At 44.7% G+C, this 26,345-nt stretch overlaps 1 protein-coding gene across 1 annotated transcript; it reads right to left on the bottom strand.

Annotated features, from left to right (window-relative positions):
• Nucleotides 1-7,235: 7,235 nt before the first annotated feature.
• Nucleotides 7,236-21,836, bottom strand: LOC129128066 (myosin heavy chain, skeletal muscle, adult-like). Its single transcript, XM_054645149.2, has 40 exons — nucleotides 21,754-21,836; nucleotides 21,521-21,567; nucleotides 20,255-20,495; nucleotides 20,026-20,169; nucleotides 19,778-19,934; nucleotides 19,433-19,460; nucleotides 19,221-19,335; nucleotides 19,043-19,135; nucleotides 18,850-18,913; nucleotides 18,655-18,753; nucleotides 18,458-18,561; nucleotides 18,229-18,367; nucleotides 17,873-17,991; nucleotides 17,627-17,776; nucleotides 16,748-16,918; nucleotides 16,201-16,507; nucleotides 16,038-16,117; nucleotides 15,478-15,565; nucleotides 15,267-15,384; nucleotides 14,933-15,056; nucleotides 14,712-14,848; nucleotides 14,355-14,610; nucleotides 13,182-13,424; nucleotides 12,900-13,076; nucleotides 12,671-12,816; nucleotides 12,493-12,583; nucleotides 12,016-12,405; nucleotides 11,779-11,905; nucleotides 11,480-11,598; nucleotides 11,007-11,203; nucleotides 10,554-10,737; nucleotides 10,302-10,467; nucleotides 10,004-10,128; nucleotides 9,424-9,732; nucleotides 9,069-9,272; nucleotides 8,693-8,818; nucleotides 8,428-8,598; nucleotides 8,232-8,336; nucleotides 7,997-8,092; nucleotides 7,236-7,578 (listed from the first exon to the last, which is right to left on the bottom strand). Exons 3-40 carry the CDS (start codon nucleotides 20,456-20,458, stop codon nucleotides 7,423-7,425), a joined length of 5,829 nt encoding a protein of 1,942 aa, XP_054501124.2. The 5' UTR covers nucleotides 20,459-20,495; nucleotides 21,521-21,567; nucleotides 21,754-21,836; the 3' UTR covers nucleotides 7,236-7,422.
• Between the last annotated feature and the right edge of the window lie 4,509 nt (nucleotides 21,837-26,345).

Below are 26,345 nucleotides of genomic sequence, written 5' to 3'. Positions count from 1 at the left end.
GCAGTGCTGATATTCTCCATGGAGGAAAGGGGATTCAGGCATCCTGAAGACAGGCTCTTGATGAGAAGAAGATCACAGAATGACAGAACCTGGTCCAACTCGTCTTGGACAGGGGAGTTTCTTTAATAAATAACAATATCTGGATTTTCTGAGTCAGCAACAATGTCTTGATGTATTTTAAGTCTAAACCTAATTTTTATACTATGAATTTGTCCATTGCCTGGCATCAAGTAGTTGTACACCAGAGGGATATGCACATCACTTTGGTGGAAAACCTAATGTATCCCATTATTGTACCCCAGCAAGTTCCATTATTTATCCAAGTCTGAGGCCTACAGGCATGTCTTAAATTAAAAAAAAAAGAAAAAGAAAAAGAAAAAAGAAAGAACAAAAAAACCAGAGTAGGTATTGCTGTTGAAGAGCTATAAGTGAGCTTCCTGCTCTCAATGACAGAAAAATCCTCAGACAACAAGGTTTCAGATAAATGAAAAATAGTAATTATTTTAGCGCAAAAAATGAATTGAATTTGTCATAAATGTAAACATTATAGACTCAGAGAATTCAACACTGAGGTTCTATTTGCAAAAAAATAATTGGAACAAGTTAATATTAAGAAATTTAGACTCCCAGGCAGGGGCACATTGCCTCCAGCTTGAAATGAGAGCATGTAAAAATTGGGTCGATTGGATGTAAATGTAACTGCAGTCTAAGTAGGCATTTTTTTATATTTCCTGGGAAGTGGAATGTTAACAATCACCATGCCTGTAAAGTATGCTGGCATAAATACAGCACAAATCACTTCCTAGAAGCAAAATTCTGATTTTCCTGAAGTAGGTGTGTACTGAAGGCTAAAATGAGAGCAGAGATGATAACTTGATGTTGGATCCATATAAGCTGTATGACAATGGGGTAAATATAAATTGTATATAAATTTATTATATAAATTAAATAATAAATTGTATATCAAAATAATCTAAATTTATAATAAATTTATATTCTATATAAATTCTAAGGTGAGATGAGAGCTTGTAAGAAATAATGGCTGGGAGAGAGTTCAGATCATCAGATGTTGATTTCTCAAGGTCAGGATTGAAGGCACGAGTAGTTCATTGAGACAGTAGTTCATGTTGGGACTCAGGTGTTTATTATTTCTTATCAGTGAAACAGCCTCACAACCATGAGTTCTGCAGCCTTTTCTTAGCAAGGCACAAGATGGCCAACAATCTCTTGATACAAGGTCTTTTAAGTCTAAACTATACAATTAAGAAATGACACCTAGATTATTTTCCCTTTTAACCCAATAACTGATGCCTTGAAGCCCAAAATGCAGACTTTTCTGCCCAATTACAAAACATCACCTAAACCCATGAAGAAGAAGGAAGAAGGTGAAGAAGAAGGAAGAAGAAGGTAAAGAAGAACAACCTGCCTTCACCCTAAAACCTCCATCTTCCTTCACATTTATTACTATATTCTAAAACCCCAATCTCTGAGTTTTCCACCCTGTGATATTACACAATTCTAACCAACTACACACCCATAATCCCAGTGCTCTCAACCAATTTTGGAAGCCTTCTCCACAGCCTCAGGTCAATTGCAGTGCTCTCCTGTGGGTCTGTGCCTTTCAGCACAGAAACTTTAGCAGTCTCAGCATCCAGGGTTCCAACAATCAGAGCAAGTCACAGAAGTGCTGTAAGTCTTCATCAAGAGGCAAGATAATGCTGAGTTCATGAGCTAACACTCTACTGGCATGGGGTAAGACCCTGGTGATACAGAAATACCCTGTACAGTATCAGCCAAGTCTACTGTAGGGGCAAGACATTCTTGAGCTTCAACTCACCCAATGCAGCAAAATGCAGCAAACCTTTGCTCTGCTCCAGACCTGAGACAATGTACTTCAGGGTCACCATGTCTGCCCAGCTGCCACCATTTCTGCCACCCTATTTGCTCTTTTTTCTGATATGGAACTTTGCTGGCCCCTCAAAAAGCCCAAAGGCAGCTGATGGTTTTTCAGGCCTGCCATCAGTGCCAGTCCTTTGGCTTCTTCCCTCTCCAAAATGTGCCAGCCTCATGTTCTTCCTTCAGAACTCGTCCTCCCTCTGCCCCTGGCCAGCACCCAAGGGGCACCAGTGAGCCACCCACTTGCTTTTAGTGGGGACAGACCTGCCAGGACCTACAGGCCAGCCCAGAGCATTGTCCTGGCAGTGGCTCAGCCTCAGTGGTGTCTGAGGCCGTGTGGCAGCAGGGTCTGCACACACCTTGTCCCATCTTGAACCAAATGCCCTCCCACCTCTCCTGCTACCTGCACTGCCACCTGAGGGTCAGCTCTGTGTGCAAACACATCTTCATTTCATTCAGGAAAGAACACTTTTCTGTGGTTTGCCCTATGACAGCCTGTTGTCTTCAATTGGACCGGGAAATGTCCCAAATAAACAAATTGGGCTCCCCTGTGCCAAAGATGTTACCAATATTTCTCTGAGGACATACTGAGCTGGACACTTTGACCCCAACCCCACCATTCTGATTGGTTTCTCCCCCTTTTATTTTGATTTATTTTCTTTCCATCAAACTTCCTCCCTGTCAGCACTGAGCAAGTAACACGTGTGGCTAATACAGAAAAGAAATAGGGAGGTTGGTGCCTTCCAGCCAGGTCAGCCAGAGGACCTTGCCAAATACATTTGTCATTCACTTGTTGTCTCAGACACTGCCAGATTATTTTGAGCAGCAAAGGCCCCTGCAGCCCTGCTGGCTGAAGGGCACCAGCTGGCAGATTGGCTGTCTGGTGGGAAGTGCTCCTTTCCCTATCTCCCAGTGCTCAGTGCCTGCCTGGTTTCCAGCTTTACAGCAGTTTTCCTGCTGCATTTTTCCAGATCCTGGCTGTTCTGATCCAGCTAGATCAGGAATGCCACAGCTCTTTGCCTGGACACTCTCATCTGTAGAAGATGACAGGTTAATCTCTCTTGGCCTGCTTTGGACAAACTGCCTTTCATCCATTTTTCCTGTAGCAGGTCTTGCAGAAGGTAACAGCCCTTTGGACAGTCATTCCTTCCCCAGACTTTGTCATTCCTAGTCCTTACTCTAGTCCATACATGGTGTGTGCATGCTGTTGGAAGGCAGGTCTGGAAATCCCTCCTGAAGGGGAACTGAGCAGGTATGGTCCCAGGAGAAGAGAATTTCTCCCCAGCTTGTCATCTGGTCCAACCAAATGTTCAATATTGTCTGGTCTCTGCTACGGCCACAGGAGCACTCCATGGCAGCCCCTCCAGAATGAGCTTTCAGTGGGCAGAACACTGGAGTCTCATGATTCACAGAGGCATTCAGGGCTGGCTTGACTGGTGGGAGAATCTTCCCCAGCCTCACCATTCTGGATCATTTAGTCAGTCTGTCATAAATTTGAACCACAATAGCCTCCAGATAGAATAGGGGATATAGGTAAACTTCAGCTTCTTTACCTACAAGCAGGCAACAGAAAGGAACTGCCTTTGTTATCACAAAAGTTGACTTATGTTTTTGATAGAGGGCTTTCACTACAAGTGTCTGAGCCTTGCTTTGCCTTGCCAGAGGGAGAACCATCCATGTGCAAGTGAGGGGATGTGTGCTGGAAGGATTAAGGTGTTTAGTGTGGATGTGTCCTGAAGGAAGATGAAGAATGTTCCCCCCACCTTGCTCCCCACAGCCCCCACATTGTCAGAAGGACCTGCGGGAGCCTCATGGCCCCTGATGGACTTTTGTCCCAGAAATTCACCAGCTTCTCCATTTTTTCCCTGAGCTTTCCAATAACCTCACAGGTAACACAGACAAACCTACTGCTATTTACATTTACTCCTTCAAATTATCTGATTCACCAGATATTATATTCAAAAACCTTCACCATGGGTTCTGCAGCTTGCCAGTGCTGCAGTCAGCCATGCTGTCATATGAACTGGGTGTGCTGGAGGCATCAGTGCACCCTGTGGACCCTGATTAACTGTCTGGCAGGGAATATTCACACTGCTGCAGCAGCATTTCTGCTGCCTCTGGGTAAAACGAGCGCTCCCAGGAGCATTAGCACATGCTGAAAACAAATGCTGATGCTCTGATCTGCTGGAGCAAAACTTCTCATCCCTACTCTTCTACTAAGACCTAGCTGAGCACTGGACCATTGCAATGGTAAGGACATACTTTGTATATAAAAACCAGGAAGAATCAGATCAGACTAAAGTAAAGTGTATTTCTTGCAGGCTGTTTGTGTGTCATACTGTGGCTGCTGTGATGAGTTGCCCAGCAAAGAAACATGGTTTGGAGATCTATTAGGCATCCCTAATCCATGCTGGTGCAGGGAATGAAAAAAAAATAGTAAGAAACATGAACTGACCTAGAAGAACGTTATTAATTTTCATAAGTAATGACAGACTTGAATGCATCCTTTGGGATGGAAAGCAGTTCAGGATGTTCACTGCATGGGCTATGAGAGATGAGAGCTAAAATCCAGGGAAGTAGAGCATAAGGCCCTGGGTAATGCTGCTGGTGAAATCTGGGGTTGGGGGCAGCTGTGTAGGTGGAGATTTTATGGAGCAGGGAGAGGGGAGTGAGGCTGGCTTTTATTCTGTTTGTTAATTTGTATGAATTGGTGTCTTTGCTCTTTTCAAGTCCTTTTCCTCTAGTCTTAGTTGTTCCTATGCTTGTGATTTGCTGCATTTCATGGAAATCAGTGTTGCTTTTCCTGGTAGGGACTGTTGTGATTTACATGTTTGTAAAGGTGATGCCATCCTTTTTCAGTGGGGACTCCAAGTGGCTTCCTGAAAAACTGCAGTGGCAGATTATCTGCAGGTAAGAGGAAGGTGTCATTTCACTGAGCAGAGGAAGGTAAAAATTGTGACCTGGAATGTCAGGATAAACAGCTCTTGAAATTGCATCACAGTTAGCTAATCATTCTCCTTCTACCAGCAAACATGAGAAGATGACATCTGAGCAGTGTTCTAAATAATATCAGAGTGATGTAGGGGATACATTTTTTCTCACACACTGGAGCTTCAATTACAGAGAAGATGAGCAGAGTGGAAGGACTGATAAGCCAATGGGAGGAAGATCAGTGCCTGGAAATGTCAGAGATGTTGGAAGGTGAAGCAGAAATGACAAAAATCAGTGTTCAAAGTTCAGTATTAGAAAGAAAAAAAGTCCAGCTTGTACTGAGAAAAGAAAAAGAAAGGATGATGAAGTAAGACTCACATATATTGTCTTAGGGCCCCCAAAAGTGCTGATGTTTTGGTGCCCAGGGGACACAGTTGTCCATGCCCAAGCTGTTTAAAGTCAGAGAACTCCAAAGTCCACATGGGGCAGCAGCTCTAGTGGAACTCATCAGCTGCATCTATTTTAAACCTTCTCTGAGACTTGTTTCTTTAGGCCACTTATGGGCCCATGTTTCTTCCTAGATCAGTTACCTGTGCATCAGCACATTTTATATCACAAGCAGCCTGACTCCAGAAATAGTGTGTTGATGCAAAATGACTGCTTGTCCTCCAGCCAAAGCAGCAAATCAAAAGTGAGGAGAAATTGGTTTTCCTTACTCATCCCTTTAATATTCCTCTCTGATTCCAACAAGTCTCCAGCCCTGCTGTCCAGGCTGCCTGGTGGCAAGGCCAGCTCAGCACTGTTCAATGTGTGTGATTTCTCTCCCTCTCCCACTTGTGCAGTTGGAATTCTGGCCCCAGGTGTTGTCTCTTAAGGAACATGCAATGTTACCTTTCATCAGCTGAGCATTAGTAACAAATCCTCAGGCCAGAATTTCTTACAGGTGAGAGAGAGAGGAGCCCCAAGAGTCTCAGGTGCTTCATGTGCATCCTGATTCTTCCACAGTCAGAACAGCTTGTTTGTTTTGGAAGGTGCATGTAATATTGTCCGAAGGGAACAGGGAGTTTTGGCATTGAAATATAGTCCCCAAAGTTGTTGTGGTATTTACTACTCTGTCAGCAGGTCTATAAAGGTACCCAAGGTTTCTTTTCCTTGTTGCCCAGATATCGCTGGCACTGATGAAGTTTTCACAGCTTCGCACATAGAGATGATGTCTCTGAAGAGCATCACTTACAGTGACATAAGAGTCAAGCCAGGGCATCATCTTTTCCTGAAATATATTTAGCTGCTGCCTAGCCAACTACTTCCTTATTTGGTTGCACCATGGAAGGATTCTATGGGTGTAAACCTCAGTGTGTTTGGGAGGAGGAGGACCTCCCAGTTCTGAACGCTGTTGCTGCAAACACACTGAGTGCTGTGGTCAGTGCAAAAGGCTGTGCAGTACCTCCAGCTGCCTTCCCCAGGCATTTCACAGCTCTTTGGAGTACTCCCTGTAAATGGAGAGGTGTAGAGATAGCAGGGACCTTGAGAGACCTGTGTCCCTGTAGTCAAAGCCAAGTCTCATTTACTGTTCCCCACATCTGCTTGTAGAATCTTCCCTCGGCAGCTTCCTGATGTGCCAGGGTCTGGTGAATGGTGTGTTCAGCTGCCTCTTGCTGTGCAGGTTGCCTCTAAACACCTATTCCAGACAAAGGAGGCTCCAATCTCACTGGCAGTGTGATGTCCCAGTGGGCACTGATCTCTTTGCTTCAGGGTTGGAGGTACCTGTGCTCTCCAGACTCACCACCTGCTCAGCCTGCACTGGGCACTGAATGAGAATGGCTGGGAATGAGAAACATCCTTGCTGCCTTGCTCTTCCTCATGGTCAGCTTTTCCTCATTTTTGTCCTGCTCATGCATTATATTCTGCAGTGTTACCCCATGTGGGATGAATAAACAAAAACCAGGGTCTAGCAGCTACTTTTTCCCATCCAGTTTCCAGTTTCCTTATACAAAAAAAGCTCATGCACTGCTGCAAAAGGAAGACAGGAAGCACTGTTTGGCAGAGTGGAAACACCATGTTAAGAGCTTCTCTGTATTCTCATGGTGCAAGACTTGGAGATTTCTTTATGGTGCCGTGTTAACAGAGTTGCTCTCAATTCCAGTGTTCAAAAATAAAAGCAGTTTCTTTTTGATATGTATGCTTGTAAATTTGTAAAACATAGGCTTAAAATTTCTCATCCTAAAAAGCATTATTTATTTAATATTTATTTATTCTAACTTTAAATCACAATTCCATTTCTAGGAAACACTGCAGTAAAGATTAAAACTTTTTGTTTGCTTTTATGCAAATTACTCTTACTGTAGTTGGAGTACTGGAGTTTCTGAATTTTACTCCAGAAAACTCAGGAGTTTACTCCTGAATATTAATTGTTAGAACACAGTCAACACCCAAATAACTGCAGAACTAAAATGTAGCTACTGCTTTTCATGCAAAGGAATCTACGGTCTTTGTCTTTAGACACTGACTAATATATAAAGCCTTGTTGCAGAAAGAAGTGACAAGGGGCTCACATTTTGTGCAGCCCTCAGGTCACTTTGCTGCCTCCTGCAATTCTCACTCTTCCTCTGCTATTTTCTTGCTGTGAAACTCGCGGCTCTTGGCTCGGAGCTTGTTGACCTGTGACTCTGCAATGTCAGCCCGCTCCTCGGCCTCCTCCAGCTCGTGCTGGATCTTGCGGAACTTGGACAGGTTGACATGGGACAGCTCCTCCTGTGGGGAGAGGGAGTCAGGGCTCAGGAACACAGAGCAGGGCTTTCACTCCTGCTGCAAGTCAGCCTTGTGGGGCTGCAAATCTCCATCACCCTCCCGCCGCTGCTCACACATCAGCCTCACACAGAGCTCCTCATCCTCCCCTTTTCAGGACCCTACTGGGACAAGCTTCATCAGGACGGTATCCTGGTCTCCTTGCTCCATGTGAGGAGCTATTTCATAATTTCAATTTGTCATTTCTGTACTTATTCTCCCACTTGTTTAGTGTTCATGTGCTGGGGGAGTATATCTCGATGACACAGTTCCCCTCCTCACCAGATGATTTTTGACATTTTCAAAACTTCTGACATTCCTCTCCTGGACACCTGTGTGACACTCAGAGGAAGCAATGCTTTTTATTTCCCTGAGCAATACTCACAGCTTCCTCAGATTGTCTCTTGTAGGATTTCACTTTCATTTGCAGCTTGTCCACCAGATCCTGCAGCCTGAGAATATTCTTCCTGTCCTCCTCAGACTAGAGTGTTGGCAGAGTGGAAAGAGTGAATTATTGCTTTCTGCACACCACAATATAGCATTTATCCTTGCCACCCATGAGAATCTCTTTTGATTGGTGGAATAAGGGTGCATCAGCCCAAGGAGAGCTCCTGCCTTACCTGGTAGGTGAGTTCCTTCACCCTGCGCTCGTACTTGCGCACACCCTTCACGGCTTCAGCGCTGCGCTTCTGCTCAGCATCAACCTCCCCTTCCAGCTCCCGCACCTGCAAGGACAAGCCCAGCCCTGCAGCTGCCCTGGCAATGTCTCTCCAAGGAGGGACACGCTCACTCAGCCACAGCCCCAGCCCTACACACCCTGGCCTCCAGCTTCTGGATCTGCTTCTTCCCTCCCTTCAGTGCCAGCTGCTCGGCCTCTTCCAGACGGTGCTGCAGGTCCTTCACTGTCTGGTCCAGGTTCTTCTTCATCCTCTCCAGGTGGGCACTGGTGTCCTGCTCCTTCTTCAGCTCTTCTGCCATCATGGCCGCCTGATCAGAGCAAAGGGTCAAAACCATTTTGGGGCTGGAGATATTTTGGGGAGACTACATTCATCAGCAGCAATGCCAGGAGTGTCCAACTCACATCTGTGATGGCCTTCTTGGCCTTCTCCTCAGCATTGCGGGCTTCCTGGATGGAATCCTCCATTTCACTCTGGATCTGGGCAATGTCTGTTTCCAGCTTCTTCTTGGTATTGATCAGGCTGGTGTTCTGTTGAATGGAAAGAGCTTTTTTTTTTTTCCCAGGTGCTTGACACGATTCTTAGAAAAATCAAATTACCTGGTTTTAATTATGGTTTTGGTACAGTTTCCTATGAAGAATACAAATAACTGATAAATGGCAATGGTAGACTGCCAAAGACTATCTGTTGTATTTCAATTAAAAAAGGAAAACAGACCTATTGTTACCTTAAATTCTCTAAATATTGTAGGTGTTATATGTCTTCAATTCTAGAATTTACCTGAGTGTGGAGGAGCTGAACTCTCTCACTTGCATCCAGAAGCTCCTGCTCAGCCAATTTCCTCGACCGCTCCGTCTGCTCCAGGGCTGCCCGGAGCTCCTCAACTTCAGCCTGCAGCAGGTTTGCTCTGCGCTCCACCATGGCCACCTGCTCCTTCAGGTCCTCCTGTGTCCTGAGAGCATCGTCCAAGTGTATCTGGGTGTCCTGGAAAGAGAGACAAGAGAGATTGGGAGGCATATCCTTCCTATTTACTTTTTTTCCATTTCCATATAATTATGGAAAAGATAGAACAGTAGAAGAGAAATATTTGCAGCTGTGGAAGGAACCCATGAGCACCTGGTCTGTATTGCCATACCTTGAGCACAGCCTGGGTGTTCCTCAGGTTCTTCTGTGCTTCAGCAGCCAAGCGATTGGCATGGCTCAGCTGGATCTCCATTTCATTCAGGTCTCCCTCCATCTTCTTCTTCAGCCTCAGGGCTTCATTCCTGCTCCTGATCTCAGCATCCAAGGTGCTCTGCATGGACTCCACAATTCTAAGGTGGTTTCTCTTCATCTGATCAATCTCCTCATCTTTCTCTGCTATCTTCCTGTCAATCTCAGCCTTCACTTGATTGAGCTCAAGCTGCAGGTGCAGGATCTTCCCTTCCTCATGTTCCAGGGAGGCCTCAAAAAAGTATAAAATCCAGTTAACTACAAAAAATAGCAACGTCAACAACTGTGCATGAATTGTTTTTGCAAAGAATAATGTATAAACACAGGTCTGTGACTGAAAGAAAAAAAAAAAAGAATACCTGTGGTTTTCAAAGATTTTACTGGTGTGAAGAAAAGCTGCTTCCTATGCCTCTGCTCTATTCTCAGAGCATAGAATTATTTAAATGTTACCTGATGTTGCCGTGCTGTGTTGTAACTAATCAGGTAATGACAGAAGGCTTTACCTCAGCTTCCTCCAGGGAGGCTTGCAGTTCAGATTTCTCCTGCTCAATCTGCTTCTTCACTTTCTCCAGCTCATGAATTGCCTTTCCTCCCTCTGCAATCTGCTCTGTGAGGTCGGAAATCTCCTCTGCAATGAAGGGAGAAAAGCGCCATGGTCAGGCAGAGAGCAGAATGGAGAAAGGCTCTGGTGCATCAAGGTGCCAGGCAAGATCTTAACCCTACAGGCCCAGAGCTGTTAAGTGTGGCAGGTAGACAAGCTTGTGAGAAAGGCCAGGGAGGAGCAGAGGGCCAGGAACTTACGCTGCAAGTTCTTGTTCTCCCGCTTCATTTTTTCCAGGTGGTCCAAGGACTCCTCATAGGCATTCTTCATCTTGAACAGCTCCGTGCTCAGAGAGCGCGACTCCTTCTGCGAGGCCTCCAGCTCAGCCTGCGTTTCCTCATACTTCTGCTTCCATTCTGCCAGGATCTGAAGAGAAACAGGGGGTGAGTAGGGCTGTGGCCATCACGGGGCCATGCTCTGGCCAGGAGTGTTGGTGCTGGAGGCCAAAAGACCTTGTCAAAGCTCTTCTGCTTCTTATCCAGAGCAGCACAGGCAGCATTGGATCTCTCCACTTCAATCATCAGGTCCTCCACTTCATTCTGCAGCCTCTGCTTTGTCTTTTCCAGGGAGGCACATTTGGCATTGACACACTCAACATGCTCCTCTGCATCCTGCAGGCGCTGGGCCAGCTTCTTCCTGTGTTAAACATATCTCATGGTTTAAGAGAAAAGGGAAAGTTGGGGCATGTGGTTGATGAGCTTTTCCCTGTCTCTCTGCCAGTCCCTGTCTTCTACAGGTTTGTCTGTGATTTTTTCTTCACACCACATGCAGTATAGAATTTATTTGCTATTCTCCTTTTGCCCCAACCCCAAGCAGAACACTGATGTCTTCCCAAAAATGTCACAGTGGTCTCCAGGCATTTCTGGTCTTAATCTCTGCTAGTCATCCTCACTTCCCCCACGTACTTGGCCTCCTCGAGCTCCTCCATGCGCTGAATCGCATCTGTCTCGTATTTGGTTCTCCACTGGGCCACTTCACTGTTGGCCTTGGACAGGGCTCGCTGCAGCTCCCCCTTGGCCTCCTGCTCCTCCTCATATTGTTCCCGGAGCAAGTCACAGTCGTGGCGAGCAGACTGCAGGGCGTGGGCCAGGGAACTCTTGGCCTGCAGCAACAAGGGTATTGCGTCATGGAGCATAAAGATCCCAGGAAATCTGACTGAGTAGTAATGGCACACTGGATCATGCTTCTATGCACACAGACAACCATGCAATCAATGAGGAAAGAAGTTGGGACTGAATAAAAGGAATAGTGGATAAACTGGAGGTAAAAGTTTGCATGAGATGCCTTGCACCAAATTACATGAGATTTTTTTCCCTGTCTCGTCATATAGTACAGTAGTCACATAAGTGTTTGGAGCACCTCTGAGAGAAGGAATCACCTTTATCTCTTCCTCCAGATGCCTCTTGAGTTCCTCAATCTGCTGGGTGAAAGCCTGTTTGCCTCTTGACAGCTGAGAAACCAAAGCATCCTTCTCTTCCACTTGACGTGAATATTCACCTGAGAAAATTTGCAGATACACAACAGTTTTAAAGCCATTCATGTTAATGCTAAAAACACTTGGAGATCGAAAACCAGATTGTTTTTAGTCCATGCTGAAATTATATAATTAATATATTAATAAATAATTAATAACCCTGAGACATTATTGATCTGCACATGTAGATGAGGGTGTCTCACCTGACTCTGTCTGCAGACGAGCTCTTTGAGCATTGAGGTCATTGATCATGCGCTGATGCTCTTCTTCCTTGGACTTAATCTCACTCAGCTGATCTTCCAGAGTGCGGCACATCTTCTCCAGGTTGGCCTGTGTTTATACAGGTGGAAAGGGATGATTTAAACATCCATGCATTAAAGAAGGCAAGGAGGAAGGATTGTCTTGTATTCTACTGGGTCAATGAACCTATAATTGTGTACCTTGGCTTTGGAGACAGACTCCATGTTGCTGGCCAAGTCATCAATCTCCATCTTCAGCTCACTCTTCTCCTTCTCCAGCTTCTGCTTCACGCGTTGCAGGTTGTCGATCTGCTCGCCCAGCTCAGCTGTGCTGTCCGCGTGCTTCCTGCGCAGGGCGGCAGCCGTGGCTTCGTGCTGCAGCGTGGCCTCTTCCAGGTCACGGCGCATCTTCTGGAACTCTGCCTCACGCTTCTTGTTCATCTCCACCTGAGCTGCTGTGGCTCCTCCTGCTTCTTCCAGGCGCTCGCTGATCTCCTCCAGCTCCCTGGACAGGTCAGCGCGATGCTTCTCTGCTTTAGCGCGAGAGGTTCGCTCTGCCTCAATTTCCTCCTCCAGCTCCTCAATGCGGGCCTGCAGAACAGCAGGGACCCTTCACAGCTGTGCCCTCCTCCTGCCTGAGCTGAGCTGAGCAAGGCAGGGCAGGGAACAGAGACTTGCCTGCAGCTCCTTGATCTTCTTCTGAAATTGCATGCCCAGGGCTTGTTCATCCTCGGTTTTACTCTGGATCTGGCTGATTTCAAAATCTTTCCTTTGGGACAAGTGAACCATGTTAGAGCTCCAAGAAACAAGACAAGTGCTGCAGCCCAGCACTCAGGTGCCCCAGAACCACACTTACTTCTTCAGTTTTTCATCCAGCTGCTGCTTATCATTCTCCAAATCCATGATGCTGTCCTGGGCCAGCTTCAGGTCTCCTTCCAGTTTCCTCTTTGCTCTCTCCAGGTCCATGCGCAGTTTCTTCTCTTGCTCCAGGGACCCTTCCAGCTAAACACAACAAGACCATCAGCCCTGTGCCAGCAACATTGGACTCCATACCTGCCCTGTTCCTGCTCTATGTCTGTGCTTACATCATCCACTTGCTGTTCCAGCTTGATCTTGGCCTTGGTCAGAGTATTGACTTTGTCTTCCTCTGCCTGCAGGTCATCCAGGGTCTGCTGATGGGCCTCTTGGAGGGCTTTCTTCTCTTTTGTCAGCTTGGCAATGGTCTCATCCAGACCTGCCATCTCCTCAGTGAGGTTTTTCACCTTTGAGAAGAAGGGATCAAATATAAATAAAGGAAGCAGCTATAGAAGTCCTGTAATAGCACAGGGCTCTTTTCTAGAGTGCGAGTGACAGGTTCTACCTCATACCTTGTTTTCAGTGGCATGTTTTTCCTTCTCCACCTTGGCCAGTGTTAGCTCAAGGTCATCAATATCTTTCTTCAGCTCTGAACATTCATCCTCCAGCTTCCTCTTCTTGGCTGTCAGCTCAGCATTAATTTCCTCTTCCTCCTCTGCCCTTTCAGTCACTTCCTTAATTTTGGCTTCCAGCTGGATTTTGGTTTTGATGAGCTGGTCGCACCTTTCCTCTGCATCAGCCAAAGCATCTGCTTCCTAGTAGAGAAACATTCATTTGTTTAATAATCACAACTTTTTGCAAAAGGTGAATAGTGAAATGGTATTTCTCACTGAGGAAAAGAAACATGGAATTATTCTTTTTTGTTTTTTTTCTAGGGAGTTTTTTTTTTCACAGACTCTTTTAAATCAGAGTAGGTTTTTATTCTGTCTCATTTTTTTGCTCTCATCACTTATTCCCTCCTATTTTTCTTATGCATAAGATGAAAATATCCAGTGGTACTTTTATTTTCAAGAGTTTAGATTACTTTCACTGGAAGTCAAGTACTGTATATAAATTAGTAGGGACTTTTTTCTTTATTTTTTATAAGCTTTTCTTGGCAAGACTGACTTTGAAATAATTTTCTTTGAGTAAGATAGGTTGATATATAGTCTAGGTGCAATCAGAGGTTTCAGTTTGAACCTGAGTTTATTTTTTAATCTGTATAGCAAACATTTAAATACAGAAGGTAATGTTTAAATATTAACCAATCCCTTGATCTCCCAATGGACTTAGGAAGTACACATTGGGTTAGGAAAGAATGATGAGGCTTTTTGTGTCCTCCTGGAAAATGATTGCAGAAAGACAAGTGACATAACACATATCATAAAAAATGGCATAGAGATCTTTGGGCAACTGACTGAAACCAGAGAAAGTTGTCAAATTAATTGCTCCACAGACGCTGCTAACTAACTTCTCAACCTCCAGTGACTATACTGGATGTTATATTGTGAGCCTGGAGAAAAAGACCAATGTGCATACATGCTTCAAAATCATTCCCAAGCTAGAACCTCCTATTATAATGGTGAAATTCAGTGGTCTGAATTCTACTTTGCATTATTCATAGCAAAATATTTTCTCAGACAATGTGTAACAGGAGAGTTATGTGCTGTGAGGATACCTTGAACAAACACACTAACGATACTTACAGATTGCACTTGGAGCTGCAGGTCATTTTTCTCCTTCATTAGAGATGCCATTTTCTCTTCAATCTCCTTCCGCTTTGCCTCAGACTTTGCAAGCTCTTCCTTGGTTTTCTCAAATTCTTGCTTCATGTTGGCCATTTCCTTCTCAGACTCTGCACTCTTCAGCAAGGGCTTGATCTTGAAGAACAGCTTCATCCATGGCCAGTGTTTGACGTTCATGAATGAACGAATGTTGAACTGAATACAGAAGATGGACTCCCTGAGGCATAATTAAAATGTACAATGAATATTCTCAGTCTGACAAGTGTCAACACTTTTCCATGAGCAAAATGACTTAAACTGAAGAAGTGGAAGGTGTACCTGCGCTCTACCCTTCTCTGGTACTCCACCCTCGCCAGGTAGCCCCTACACATGGCCTGGGTGCGGGTGATGAGCTGTGCCAGCTTCTCATCTCTCATCTCCTCCAGGAGCCCTATCAGCCCAGCTTTGAAGAACACCTTTGAGAGAGGGAACGTTGCAGCTCATCACTGTCAGGTAGAGAGAGCAAAGCCCAGGCAGGCAGTGAATGGGGGGTTTTGTACCTTGGTGTGTCCAAATTTGTACTGGGTGTGATCCACATCGATTGAACTAAGAAGCTTCTCAGAAGCCTTCTTGCTATCGATGAACTGTCCCTCAGGGATGGCACTGGCATTAAGCACCTTGTATCTGTGGAATTGGAGGAAACAGGAGGAAGAAAATGTCCAGTCATAAGAAAGTTCTCTTCACTGAAAGCAAGAGCAGTGTTTGCAGCAGAACCAGACTGAGGAAGTTGGAATTTCATCTCTCCATACTTAAAGACCCTGGCAAAGCTCAGCTGTGTGACGGAGAGCAATTGGTGAGGACACCTGACTTATCTCTTCATTTCCTAGCTCTTACCTCTGTTTGAAGTCAGCATAGAGGACTCTGCTGGGGAACCCTTTCCTGCAGATCCTGATCCCTTCCAGCACGCCGTTACAGCGCAGCTGGTGCAGCACCAGCTCGTGCTCCATGGCACCTGGCAATGCAGAGCACAAATGAGGGGCACAGATTGCAGTGCAGAGGGGAATGGATGTATCAGAGCAAGGATCTTTCTGCTAGGGGTTCTTACCAGGTGTTTTAGTCTCATTGGGGATGATGCAGCGCACAAAGTGGGGGTGAGTGCTCCGCAGATTGGTCATCAGCTTGTTCAGATTCTCCTGTGGGATCATGATTTAGTGTGGGTTTACAAGAAACATGGAAAAAATAACCTTTTGCATTCCTTGAATTTAATATGAAAGACTGATCAATGGAGATACACTGGGCTGAAAATTGTCAGCTGAGCATGCCTCAATGAACTGCTCCGTTCCTTCTCATTCCCAGCATTAAACCTCACCTTGTAGGATAAAAAAACTTACCCTCAACCTAATGAAGGCTAAAAAAGTGCACAAGTTTTATGACAAAATTTTATGTTTATATTAAGCGTAAGTTGAGTTTTTACAGTGCTATTTTTCATTCCATAAGATTTTTTTTTCTAATAGCAGTCTAAAGACAAGTTATAGTTAAAATATTTTTTCGTTGGTTGGTTGGTTGATTGTTGGGGGGTTTTTTGCTTTTTTTTTTCTGTGTCTGAGCCAGCTAAAAATACAGAATAATTCTCTGCATATATGAAAAGAAAAGGTGTTTACATACCCGGAAAAGAGCTGAGACAGTCTGGAAAGAAGAGCCCTTCTTCTTGCCTCCCTTCTTACCACCACCACCTCCACTAGCCTCTGATAAAGTAAAGATAATGAGATATCTGTTGCTTTGGGGACCAACCATCATGCATCAAAGAGATTAATTGCAGAGAACTGACCTGCCTCTCCTCCAGCAGAGGCAAAGAGTAAAGCCAGGGTCTTCACAGATGATTTCTGGTACAGCCCAATGACAGTTTCATTCAGAGGGTCCTTGTTCTTCTCCAGCCACCCATTGATGTTGTAGTCCACTGTGCCAGCATAGTGCACCAGGGAGAAGTGGGCCTCAGCCTTGCCTTTGCCTGGCTTGGGCTTCTGGAAATTGTTGGACTTGCCCAGGTGCTGGTCATAGAGCTTGTTCTTGAAAGAGGTGTCAGTTGCCTTGGGGAACATGCACTCCTCTTCCAGGATGGAGAAAATGCCCATGGGCTGCGAGAAATTACAAGGAAGGAGGGAAGATAAGGTGAAAAGGTAGAAAGACTCAGAGATGAAATAACTTCCTGAGTTGGACAATATTACTGCTCTCAGGGATTGCTCTGTTCAATAAATCTAAAATAATACAAACTGATGTATCTGCAGTATCATATTTACCATTTCAAGCTGCATTTAAAAAATACATAAAATGACTGCATTTCTGAAAATACCTGACCTTGTGAATTACAGAAATACCTTCTCAATGAGCTCAATGCAGGCAGCCAGGTCCATGCCAAAGTCAATGAATGTCCATTCAATGCCCTCCTTCTTGTACTCCTCCTGCTCTAGCACAAACATGTGGTGGTTGAAGAACTGTTGCAGTTTCTCATTGGTGAAGTTGATGCACAGCTGCTCCAGGCTGTTGAACTGCTCAGAAGAAAAAATCCCAACAAGCAACCCTCATCAATGCGCAATATTCTTCATCATTTTTCACCCTGTATAAATCTCTCCAGATAAATCATAACTGTATTATCAGGACCACACCATAACAGAAGAACCTATATGCAGCTCCAGAAAGAAATACCTACTTAATGAAAATGAGGGAACTTGTTTGGAGCAGATTTTTTATTGAATATCCTAAGATTAATAAAACACTTTGGCATTTTTTTATTCAGCAAACAAGATGAGTGCTTGCTCTTGTTGCCAAATTGAAAGCCCTTGATATCTCAGATTAAAAAAATAACTTTTGGTTTCTTGGTTCTTTAAACATTTTGAACATCTTTAACTCCTTATATATTTGCCAATGCATCTCCTAGCTCTGCTCCAGAAGCTCTTTTATAAATTTATTGGAATTATTTTGGGTTATTTAATCCTTAACATTAAGCCCAAACAGCTGTAATATTACAATGTAAAAAATTCTATTTGTTGCTTCTGCACAAACAACATGACTCGGTGCTTCTACTGATGGAGCTTTTGAGGATTTTGTTTTCTGTTAGAAAAGAAAATGACTGGGTTTTTTCCTACATAAAATCACAAATTACTAGCATGTTAAACATTCAGAGGAATATTACTTGCAAGTCCTCTGATATAACAATCTTTCCCTTCAAGAGCAGCCCTGAAACCTGAAATCCTTACATCAAAGATCTCAAAGCCAGCAATGTCCAGCACACCAATGAAGTACTGCCTGGGCTGCTTCGTGTCCAGCTGTTCGTTGATGCGAACAACCATCCACAGGAACATCTTCTCATAGACAGCCTTTGCCAGGGCACCCACTGAATTGTATACCTAAACCAAAGGAGAATGGAGCAGAAGGAAAATAGTGCCCAAAGGGAGAGAGTAAATCAAGTCAGAGGTTCCCAGTCACCAAGTGGTTGTTGTTACCTGCTGCACAGTTTGGCCCTTGGTCACGTATTCATTCCCCACCTTGACTCGGGGGTAGCAGAGGGCCTTGAGCAGGTCTGCTGAGTTCAGACCCATCAGGTAGGCAGCCTTGTCAGCAACTGATCACAAAGAGAAAGAAACAGGGGAGAAGTGATAATTGAAAGTGGATATCCTCTAAGATGTAGCCGTTGGTCTCAGCACTGAAATTTTGTGATATCTTGAAGGGAAGTTTAGAAGCATGAATAGTCTGGAAGCTGAGATTTATGCATTTGTGATAGTAAACAGAAGGAAAATACATGATTGCCAACTTCCACCTATCCATATCTGTTATTAGGAGTTCTACAAGGCTTCAATACCTTCGGTGCCATCAGGCTCTGCCTGCTCCTCTCGTTGTTTCTGCTTGAACTTCAGGTTCCCATAGTGCATGACAGCCCCTGTCAGCTTGTAGATGGCTGTTCTCTCATCAGCAGTGAAGCCCAGGATTTCAATGGCACTCTGGGCACAGAATGGCACAGAATCACTCAAATAAATCTCCAGGCCATTACAAGGAAATATCACCACACCAATATGCTCTGTGACACTTACATCCGTAGCCATCAGCTCCTCCTGGTCGTTAATGCTGGGGACAGTGACCTCGCCTTGACTCACAAACTGGTAGTCATATGGGTTGGTGGTGATGAGGAGCATGTCTGTAAAGAGGAATAGGATGTATCTGGGTGTGAGAATGAAGATAAATATTTAGCACATTCAGATTTTATCAAAAAATTCATAATACTTCATACCAATTAGCTCTGGCTTCTTGTTGGACATGATCTGATAAAAGATGTGGTAGCTCCTTTCCGCCTTGAGCTGGAAAGTTACTCTGGACTTCTCCAGCAGATCTGCCCAGGGAGGTAGAAAGAGTTATACACTTGTGGGAATGTACATGGAGATGGGAATTTGGGAAGGCATGGGAGCCTTCCAGGAGAATCTCTTACAAGTTTCAATATCAGCAGAAGCCAGTTTGCCTGTGGCACCAAAGTGGATTCTGATGAATTTGCCCTGTTAAGCAGAAGCAGCAGCAGGTCAGCCTGGATGTGTTCTGCTGACATCACCTTTGCATGAAGAACTTCTCAGGCATCAAGTGTGTTGCCATGAGGGGGGGAGATCTTATGCAAAGCAAGAACTCACAAAGCGTGAGGAGTTGTCGTTCCTCACGGTCTTGGCGTTTCCAAAGGCCTCCAGCAGTGGGTTGGCGCTGATGATTTGATCCTCAAGCGTTCCCTGCAGGGACATCATTATTCAGTGACTGTGATTGGTTGGCAGGGCAATGACAGGCTGAGCATTCAGTCTGTCCTTCCTGACGCACCTGCATTTTGCCTGATGACTTCTCCTCCTTCTTCTTGTCCCCACTAGCTGCAATTGTTGCAAAGTACTGGATGACACGCTTTGTGTTCACAGTCTTCCCGGCCCCGGATTCTCCGCTGCCAAAGCCAAGAGAGAAGCAGAGGGTGCGTGGTCAGGCAGGAGGTGCCCTGGCACCGGGCAGCCCCGCAGGGACCCGCACAGGGGGGTACCTACGTGATCAGGATGGACTGGTTCTCACGATCTGTGAACAAGGCAGAAACACAGTGCTCAAAACTCAATAACCAACAGAGAAAGAATGAAACATAGCCAGCTAAGTCTAATATTTTGCCTGATGTCAGCTTCACTTAAAGAAGCAAACCTCCAAAGCACATCATTGAATGCAGAGATATCTTTCATTTAAAATAGTAGAAACAATGCTATGAAGATAGCAAATTCCAACAGATGTGTATGTCAGATCCAAGAAAGATTTGAAAAAACCTCTTCACTTTGCTAAGACAGAGAATCCCTTCAGAGAATTTAATGATCCAATGCCCCTAAAGACTAGACAGAGCCACTCACCAGTCAGCATGAACTGATAGGCGTTGTCAGAGATGGAGAAGATGTGTGGAGGGGCCTCCTGGCGCTTCTTGCCTCGGTAGGCCAACACCACCTCGGGGTTGTACACCGGCAGCCACTTGTAGGGGTTGACGGTGACGCAGAAGAGACCCGAGTAGGTCTGCAAGGAAGGGACACAGCACCTTGGCTTCCCCTGAGGCTGGCCCAGCAGCTGCTGAGGCTGCCCAGAGGAAGCTGCTGCTGCCACTTACGTAGATCATCCAGGCTGCGTAACGCTCTTTGAGGTTGTACAGCACAGCGGGTTCGTGCAGGTGGGTCATCATGGCCATGTCCTCGATTTTGTCATACTTGGGAGGGTTCATGGAGAAGATTTGATCTTCTTTCACAGTCAGGGTCTGTCAAGGAAACAAAAGATCCCCACCTGTCTCTGAAAAGCTCAGTGTTCAGATAATGTTTTCCTTCACTCTTGTTTTGACTCACCTCTCCCCCTTCAGTCTTGACAGTGACTTTGCCTGATTCCCTGCCCGTGATTGTCCCTTTCACAAAGGATTCCTTTGCATGCACCACGAAGACAGATGTCTTGGCATCAAAAGGTTTGTTCTGGGCTGCAATTCTCTCCTTCTCTGACTTTCGGAGGTAAGGAGCTGCCTCCCCAAAGATGGCCATCTCAGCGTCCGAAGACATGGCTGCACTTTATGGAGGGGCTGGTCCGCAGAGAACACTGTGGAGGAGCAGATATTTTGCCCAAATGAGTCTATATTTTTCCTTGTCACACACTTGATTGATAGACCCTAAGAGCATAATAGAAAATGTGATTTTGGAAGAATCTTGAGTAGTTCTTTGCTTCAACTTCCTGTGCAACCAGGGCCAATATTGGAAGCAGGTTCCCACAGCTTTTTCCAAGAAGTTTTTATTATGTCAAAGAACAGATATTTCTTAGTTCCTTTGCATCCCAGTTTAATATCTGATGCCCCTGATGTTGATTTTTTCCCCTATTTATTGCCTAATCAAAATTTCTGTGGCTGAAACCTGTGGTTTTTATCCCTCAGCCTTTCACTCTGCCCATCTGAGAAGTCTGCCTCTTTCTATGATATAAGCATCTTCTTTTTGTTAAAGATAACAATAAGATAACCACTTTTTAATTTCATCCCAGGGTAGACAAATCTCACCATTGCAGCCTCTTCTCATACATCATTTTTTCCTACTTATTTTGAAAGATCTCCACTGGATTCCTTGTTTGGTTAGTTCGATAGCTATTTTTGCATTTTTATCAGGTTTACTAGTAGGAGGCGTACATGCAGATTATAATCCTGGAGTATCATTTGGAAAGCATTTTCATAACATTTCTTGGCCAGTTTCATATGCAGCAATAATTACAATTACAAGTCTGTGAGACTGCAACATTCTGTTCTGTTGGCTACCTCTGTCTGTCTGTCTGGACTTCATGCCAGAATAGATCATTTACCTCAGTGTTCTATAATTAAACATAAGGAATCCCCAAGAAGCATTTCCTGGCATTACACAGTGGCTGTGTGTTCAAGCACAGCCACTTATGAAAATTTGCTAGCTGTGAGCAGCCTGCCCAACCATCAGCATGCTTTATTAGTTATAGCAGAGCACTGGCCAGGAACACATACAGCAATTGCCTACAGAATTTTACAGTGATTTGTCATCATGAACAAATCTGTTCTACAGAAATCTTCCACCTTTCTCTGTCCCTTAAATGCAAGCAAATGTGGCTCTTACCTCTTATGCTATGAGAAGATGCCTTGCAGTCTGGGAGGTGATCAGTGCTGTAAAGCAGAACCATGAGATCTCTCATTATTGCTGCACACAATTCCACAGACAGGTCACAAAGTGAAAATACCAACATGCTTTATGATACAAATATCAAATTCTTCCAGGTACATGTACATACATCAGGACAGCAGGGCTGGAGAGGGAATGTCCCTTTCTGCCAACCACAGACGTGCACTTACCATGAATTTCCTCTGCAGACAGAGCAGCCCAGATCCAAGGACTCTTTTATAAGGTCCGGTCAGCGCATGCTGCAGATGCATCCTCTGTCTTTGGGCAAAGCATTTCTGGCAAACCTTGTTTTTGGCAAAGCATTGTCTGGCAAACCGAATGTACTGAAAACTGGAAAGTGATGTTACTAGATATAATTAGAAAATTTTTGTGTCTTCCTAGCTATGTGAATAAATCGCCTATAAATAATACGAGGAAATTCCTAAGGGGGGAAATACAGCTAATGATGACTAGAGGAATGAAGGTAAGCACTAATAACTGTAAGGCCATGGATGCTCCATGAGTCTGAGCTAAGGGAGCAAGGGAAAACCATTCCCTGGGCGAGCATAGTGACATTTGAATGCATACTTCAACTTATTCTGAGGACATCATATCTCTGATGACAGTTGTCCTTTCACAGAGCTCTCTACTTACAGGTCTTGGACGTGATACGTGGATTTCACTGTTGTCTGCATGGCTTACCTTAGTCAGATTATTACATATTACTCTTTATTCATATTATTCTGTATCCATATATCTCTGCAGGGCTGGATTCTATCGGTGCCGGAAGGAAAACACAGCCCAGCTGAACGAGACAGGGCAGAATGAAGGATGTCTATGGGAACGGTCTGTTCTGCCCAGAAATGCAGCTTGGGCAAAGCACTGCAGTGCTGATATTCTCCATGGAGGAAAGGGGATTCAGGCATCCTGAAGACAGGCTCTTGATGAGAAGAAGATCGCAGAACGACAGAACCTGGTCCAACTCGTCTTGGACAGGGGAGTTTCTTTAATAAATAACAATATCTGGATCCAGATCTTCATAGCTCCTTCCTCTGACACTTGCCAAGAGAGGGTTCCCAGTGAGAATATGTAAATGTAACATGCATGTAATGATCCTGCTGAGAATGCTTCCACAGCCTCTCTGAAGTGTTCCTTAAAGATTTTCTGAGTCAGCAACAATGTCTTGATGTATTTTACGTCTAAACCTAATTTTTATACTATGAATTTGTCCTTTGCCTGGCATCAAGTAGTTGTACACCAGAGGGATATGCACATCACTTTGGTGCAAAACCTAATGTATCCCATAGCAAGTTCCATTATTTATCCAAGTCTGAGGCCTACACACATGTCTTAAATTGAAAAAAAAAAAAAAAAAAAAAAAAAAAAAAAAAAAAAAAAGAACAAAAAAACCAGAGCAGGTATTGCTGTTGAAGAGCTATAAGTGAGCTTCCTGCTCTCAATGACAGAAAAATCCTCAGACAACAAGGTTACAGATAAAATGAAAAATAGTAATTATTTTAGCGCAAAAAATGAATGGAATTTGTCATAAATGTAAACATTATAGACTCAGAGAATTCAACACTGAGGTTCTATTTGCAAAAATAATTGGAACAAGTTAATGTTGAGAAATTTGGACTCCCAGGCAGGGGCACATTTCCTCCAGCTTGAAATGACAGCATGTAAAAATTGGGTCGATTGGATGTAAATGTAACTGCAGTCTGAGTAGGCATTTTTTTATATTTCCTGGGAAGTGGAATGTTAACAATCACCATGCCTGTAAAGTATGCTGGCATAAATACAGCACAAATCACTTCCTAGAAGCAAAATTCTGATTTTCCTGAAGTAGGTGTGTACTGAAGGCTAAAATGAGAGCAGAGATCATAACTTGATGTTGGATCCATATAAGCTGTATGACAATGGGGTAAATATAAATCGTATATAAATTTATTATATAAATTATATAATAAATTGTATATCAAAATAATCTAAATTTATAATAAATTTATATTCTAAATAAATTCTAAGGTGAGATGAGAGCTTGTTAGAAATAATGGCTGGGAGAGAGTTCAGATCATCAGATGTTGATTTCTCAAGGTCAGGATTGAAGGCACGAGTAGTTCATTGAGACAGTAGTTCATGTTGGGACTCAGGTGTTTATTATTTCTTATCAGTGAAACAGCCTCACAACCATGAGTTCTGCAGCCTTTTCTTAGCAAGGCACAAGATGGCCAACAATCTCTTGATACAAGGTCTTTTAAGACTAAACTATACAATTAAGAAATGACACCTAGATTATTTTCCCTTTTAACCCAATAACTGATCCCTTGAAGCCCAAAATGCAGACTTTTCTGCCCAATTACAAAACATCACCTAAACCCATGAAGAAGAAGGAAGAAGGCAAAGAAGAAGGAAGAAGAAGGTAAAGAAGAACAACCTGCCTTCACCCTAAAACCTCCATCTTCCTTCACATTTATTACTATATTCTAAAACCCCAAACTCTGAGTTTTCCACCCTGTGATATTACACACTTCTAACCAACTACACATCCGCAATCCCAGTGCTCTCAACCAATTCTGGAAGCCTTCTCCACAGCCTCAGGTCAATTGCAGTGCTCTCCTGTGGGTCTGTGCCTTTCAGCACAGAAACTTTAGAAGTCTCAGCATCCAGGCTTCCAACAATCAGAGCAAGTCACAGAAGTGCTGTAAGTCTTCACCAAGAGGCAAGATAATGCTGAGTTCATGAGCTAACACTCTACTGGCATGGGGTAAGACCCTGGTGATACAGAAATACCCTGTACAGTATCAGCCAAGTCTACTGTAGGGGAAGACATTCTTGAGCTTCAACTCACCCAATGCAGCAAAATGCAGCAATCCTTTGCTCTGCTCCAGACCTGAGACAATGTACTTCAGGGTCACCATGTCTGCCCAGCTGCCACCATTTCTGCCACCCTATTTGCTCCTTTTTCTCATATGGAACTTTGCTGGCCCCTCAAAAAGCCCAAAGGCAGCTGATGGTGTTTCAGGCCTGCCATCAGTGCCAGTCCTTTGGCTTCTTTCCTCTCCAAAATGTGCCAGCCTCATGTTCTTCCTTCAGAATTCGTCCTCCCTCTGCCCCTGGCCAGCACCCAAGGGGCACCAGTGAGCCACCCACTTGCTTTTAGTGGGGACAGACCTGCCAGGACCTACAGGCCAGCCCAGAGCATTGTCCTGGCAGTGGCTCAGCCTCAGTGGTGTCTGAGGCCGTGTGGCAGCAGGGTCTGCACACACCTTGTCCTACCCTGAACCAAATGCCCTCCCGCCTCTCCTGCTACCTGCACCGCCACCTGAGGGTCAGCTCTGTGTGCAAACACATCTTCTTTTCACTCAGGAAAGAACACTTTTCTGTGGTTTGCCCTATGACAGCCTGTTGTCTTCAACTGGACGGGGAAATGTCCCAAATAAACAAATTGGGCTCCCCTGTGCCAAAGATGTTACCAATATTTCTCTGAGGACATACTGAGCTGGACACTTTGATCCCAACCCCACCATTCTGATTGGTTTCTCTCCCTTTTATGTTTGATTTATTTTCTTTCCATCAAACTTCCTCCCTGTCAGCACTGAGCAAGTAACACGTGTGGCTAATACAGAAAAGAAATAGGGAGGTTGGTGCCTTCCAGCCAGGTCAGCCAGAGGACCTTGCCAAATACATTTGTCATTCACTTGTTGTCTCAGACACTGCCAGATTATTTTGAGCAGCAAAGGCCCCTGCAGCCCTGCTGGCTGAAGGGCACCAGCTGGCAGATTGGCTGTCTGGTGGGAAGTGCTCCTTTCCCTATCTCCCAGTGCTCAGTGCCTGCCTGGTTTCCAGCTTTACAGCAGTTTTCCTGCTGCATTTTTCCAGATCCTGGCTGTTCTGATCCAGCTAGATCAGGAATGCCACAGCTCTTTGCCTGGACACTCTCATCTGTAGAAGATGACAGGTTAATCTGTCTTGGCCTGCTTTGGACAAACTGCCTTTCATCCATTTTTTCCTGTAGCAGGTCTTGCAGAAGGTAACAGCCCTTTGGACAGTCATTCCTTCCCCAGACTTTGTCATTCCTAGTCCTTACTCTAGTCCATACATGGTGTGTGCATGGTGTATGAAGGCAGGTCTGGAAATCCCTCCTGAAGGGGAACTGAGCAGGTATGGTCCCAGGAGAAGAGAATTTCTCCCCAGCTTGTCATCTGGTCCAACCAAATGTTGAACTATGGTCTGGTCTCTGCTACGGCCACAGGAGCACTCCATGGCAGCCCCTCCAGAATGAGCTTTCAGTGGGCTGAACACTGGAGTCTCATGATTCACAGAGGCATTCAGGGCTGGCTTGACTGGTGGGAGAATCTTCCCCAGCCTCACCATTCTGGATCATTTAGTCAGTCTGTCATAAATTTGAACCACAATAGCCTCCAGATAGAATAGGGGATATAGGTAAACTTCAGCTTCTTTACCTACAAGCAGGCAGCAGAAAGGAACTGCCTTTGTTATCACAAAAGTTTACTTATGTTTTTGATAGAGGGCTTTCACTACAAGTGTCTGAGCCTTGCTTTGCCTTGCCAGAGGGAGAACCATCCATGTGCAAGTGAGGGGATGTGTGCTGGAAGGATTAAGGTGTTTAGTGTGGATGTGTCCTGAAGGAAGATGAAGAATGTTCCCCCCACCTTGCTCCCCACAGCCCCCACATTGTCAGAAGGACCTGCGGGAGCCTCATGGCCCCTGATGGACTTTTGTCCCAGAAATTCACCAGCTTCTCCATTTTGTTCTTGAGCTT

This window comes from Agelaius phoeniceus, chromosome 19 (genome assembly GCF_051311805.1).
Source record: "Agelaius phoeniceus isolate bAgePho1 chromosome 19, bAgePho1.hap1, whole genome shotgun sequence".
NCBI lineage: Eukaryota > Metazoa > Chordata > Aves > Passeriformes > Icteridae > Agelaius > Agelaius phoeniceus.
The sequence above is the reverse complement of the archived record's forward strand: the minus strand, read 5'-3'. Positions and strand labels throughout refer to the sequence as shown.

Coding starts and splice junctions, on each gene's coding strand:
- LOC129128066 (XM_054645149.2), bottom strand. CDS start 20,458: ATGTCTTCGGACGCTGAGATGGCCATCTTTGGGGAGGCAGCTCCTTAC. Junction 20,170..20,254: donor TCAAGACTGAAGGGGGAGAG/GTGAGTCAAAAC, acceptor TTTCCTTGACAG/ACCCTGACTGTGAAAGAAGA. Junction 11,204..11,479: donor ATCTGGAGGAAGAGATAAAG/GTGATTCCTTCT, acceptor TTGTTGCTGCAG/GCCAAGAGTTCCCTGGCCCA.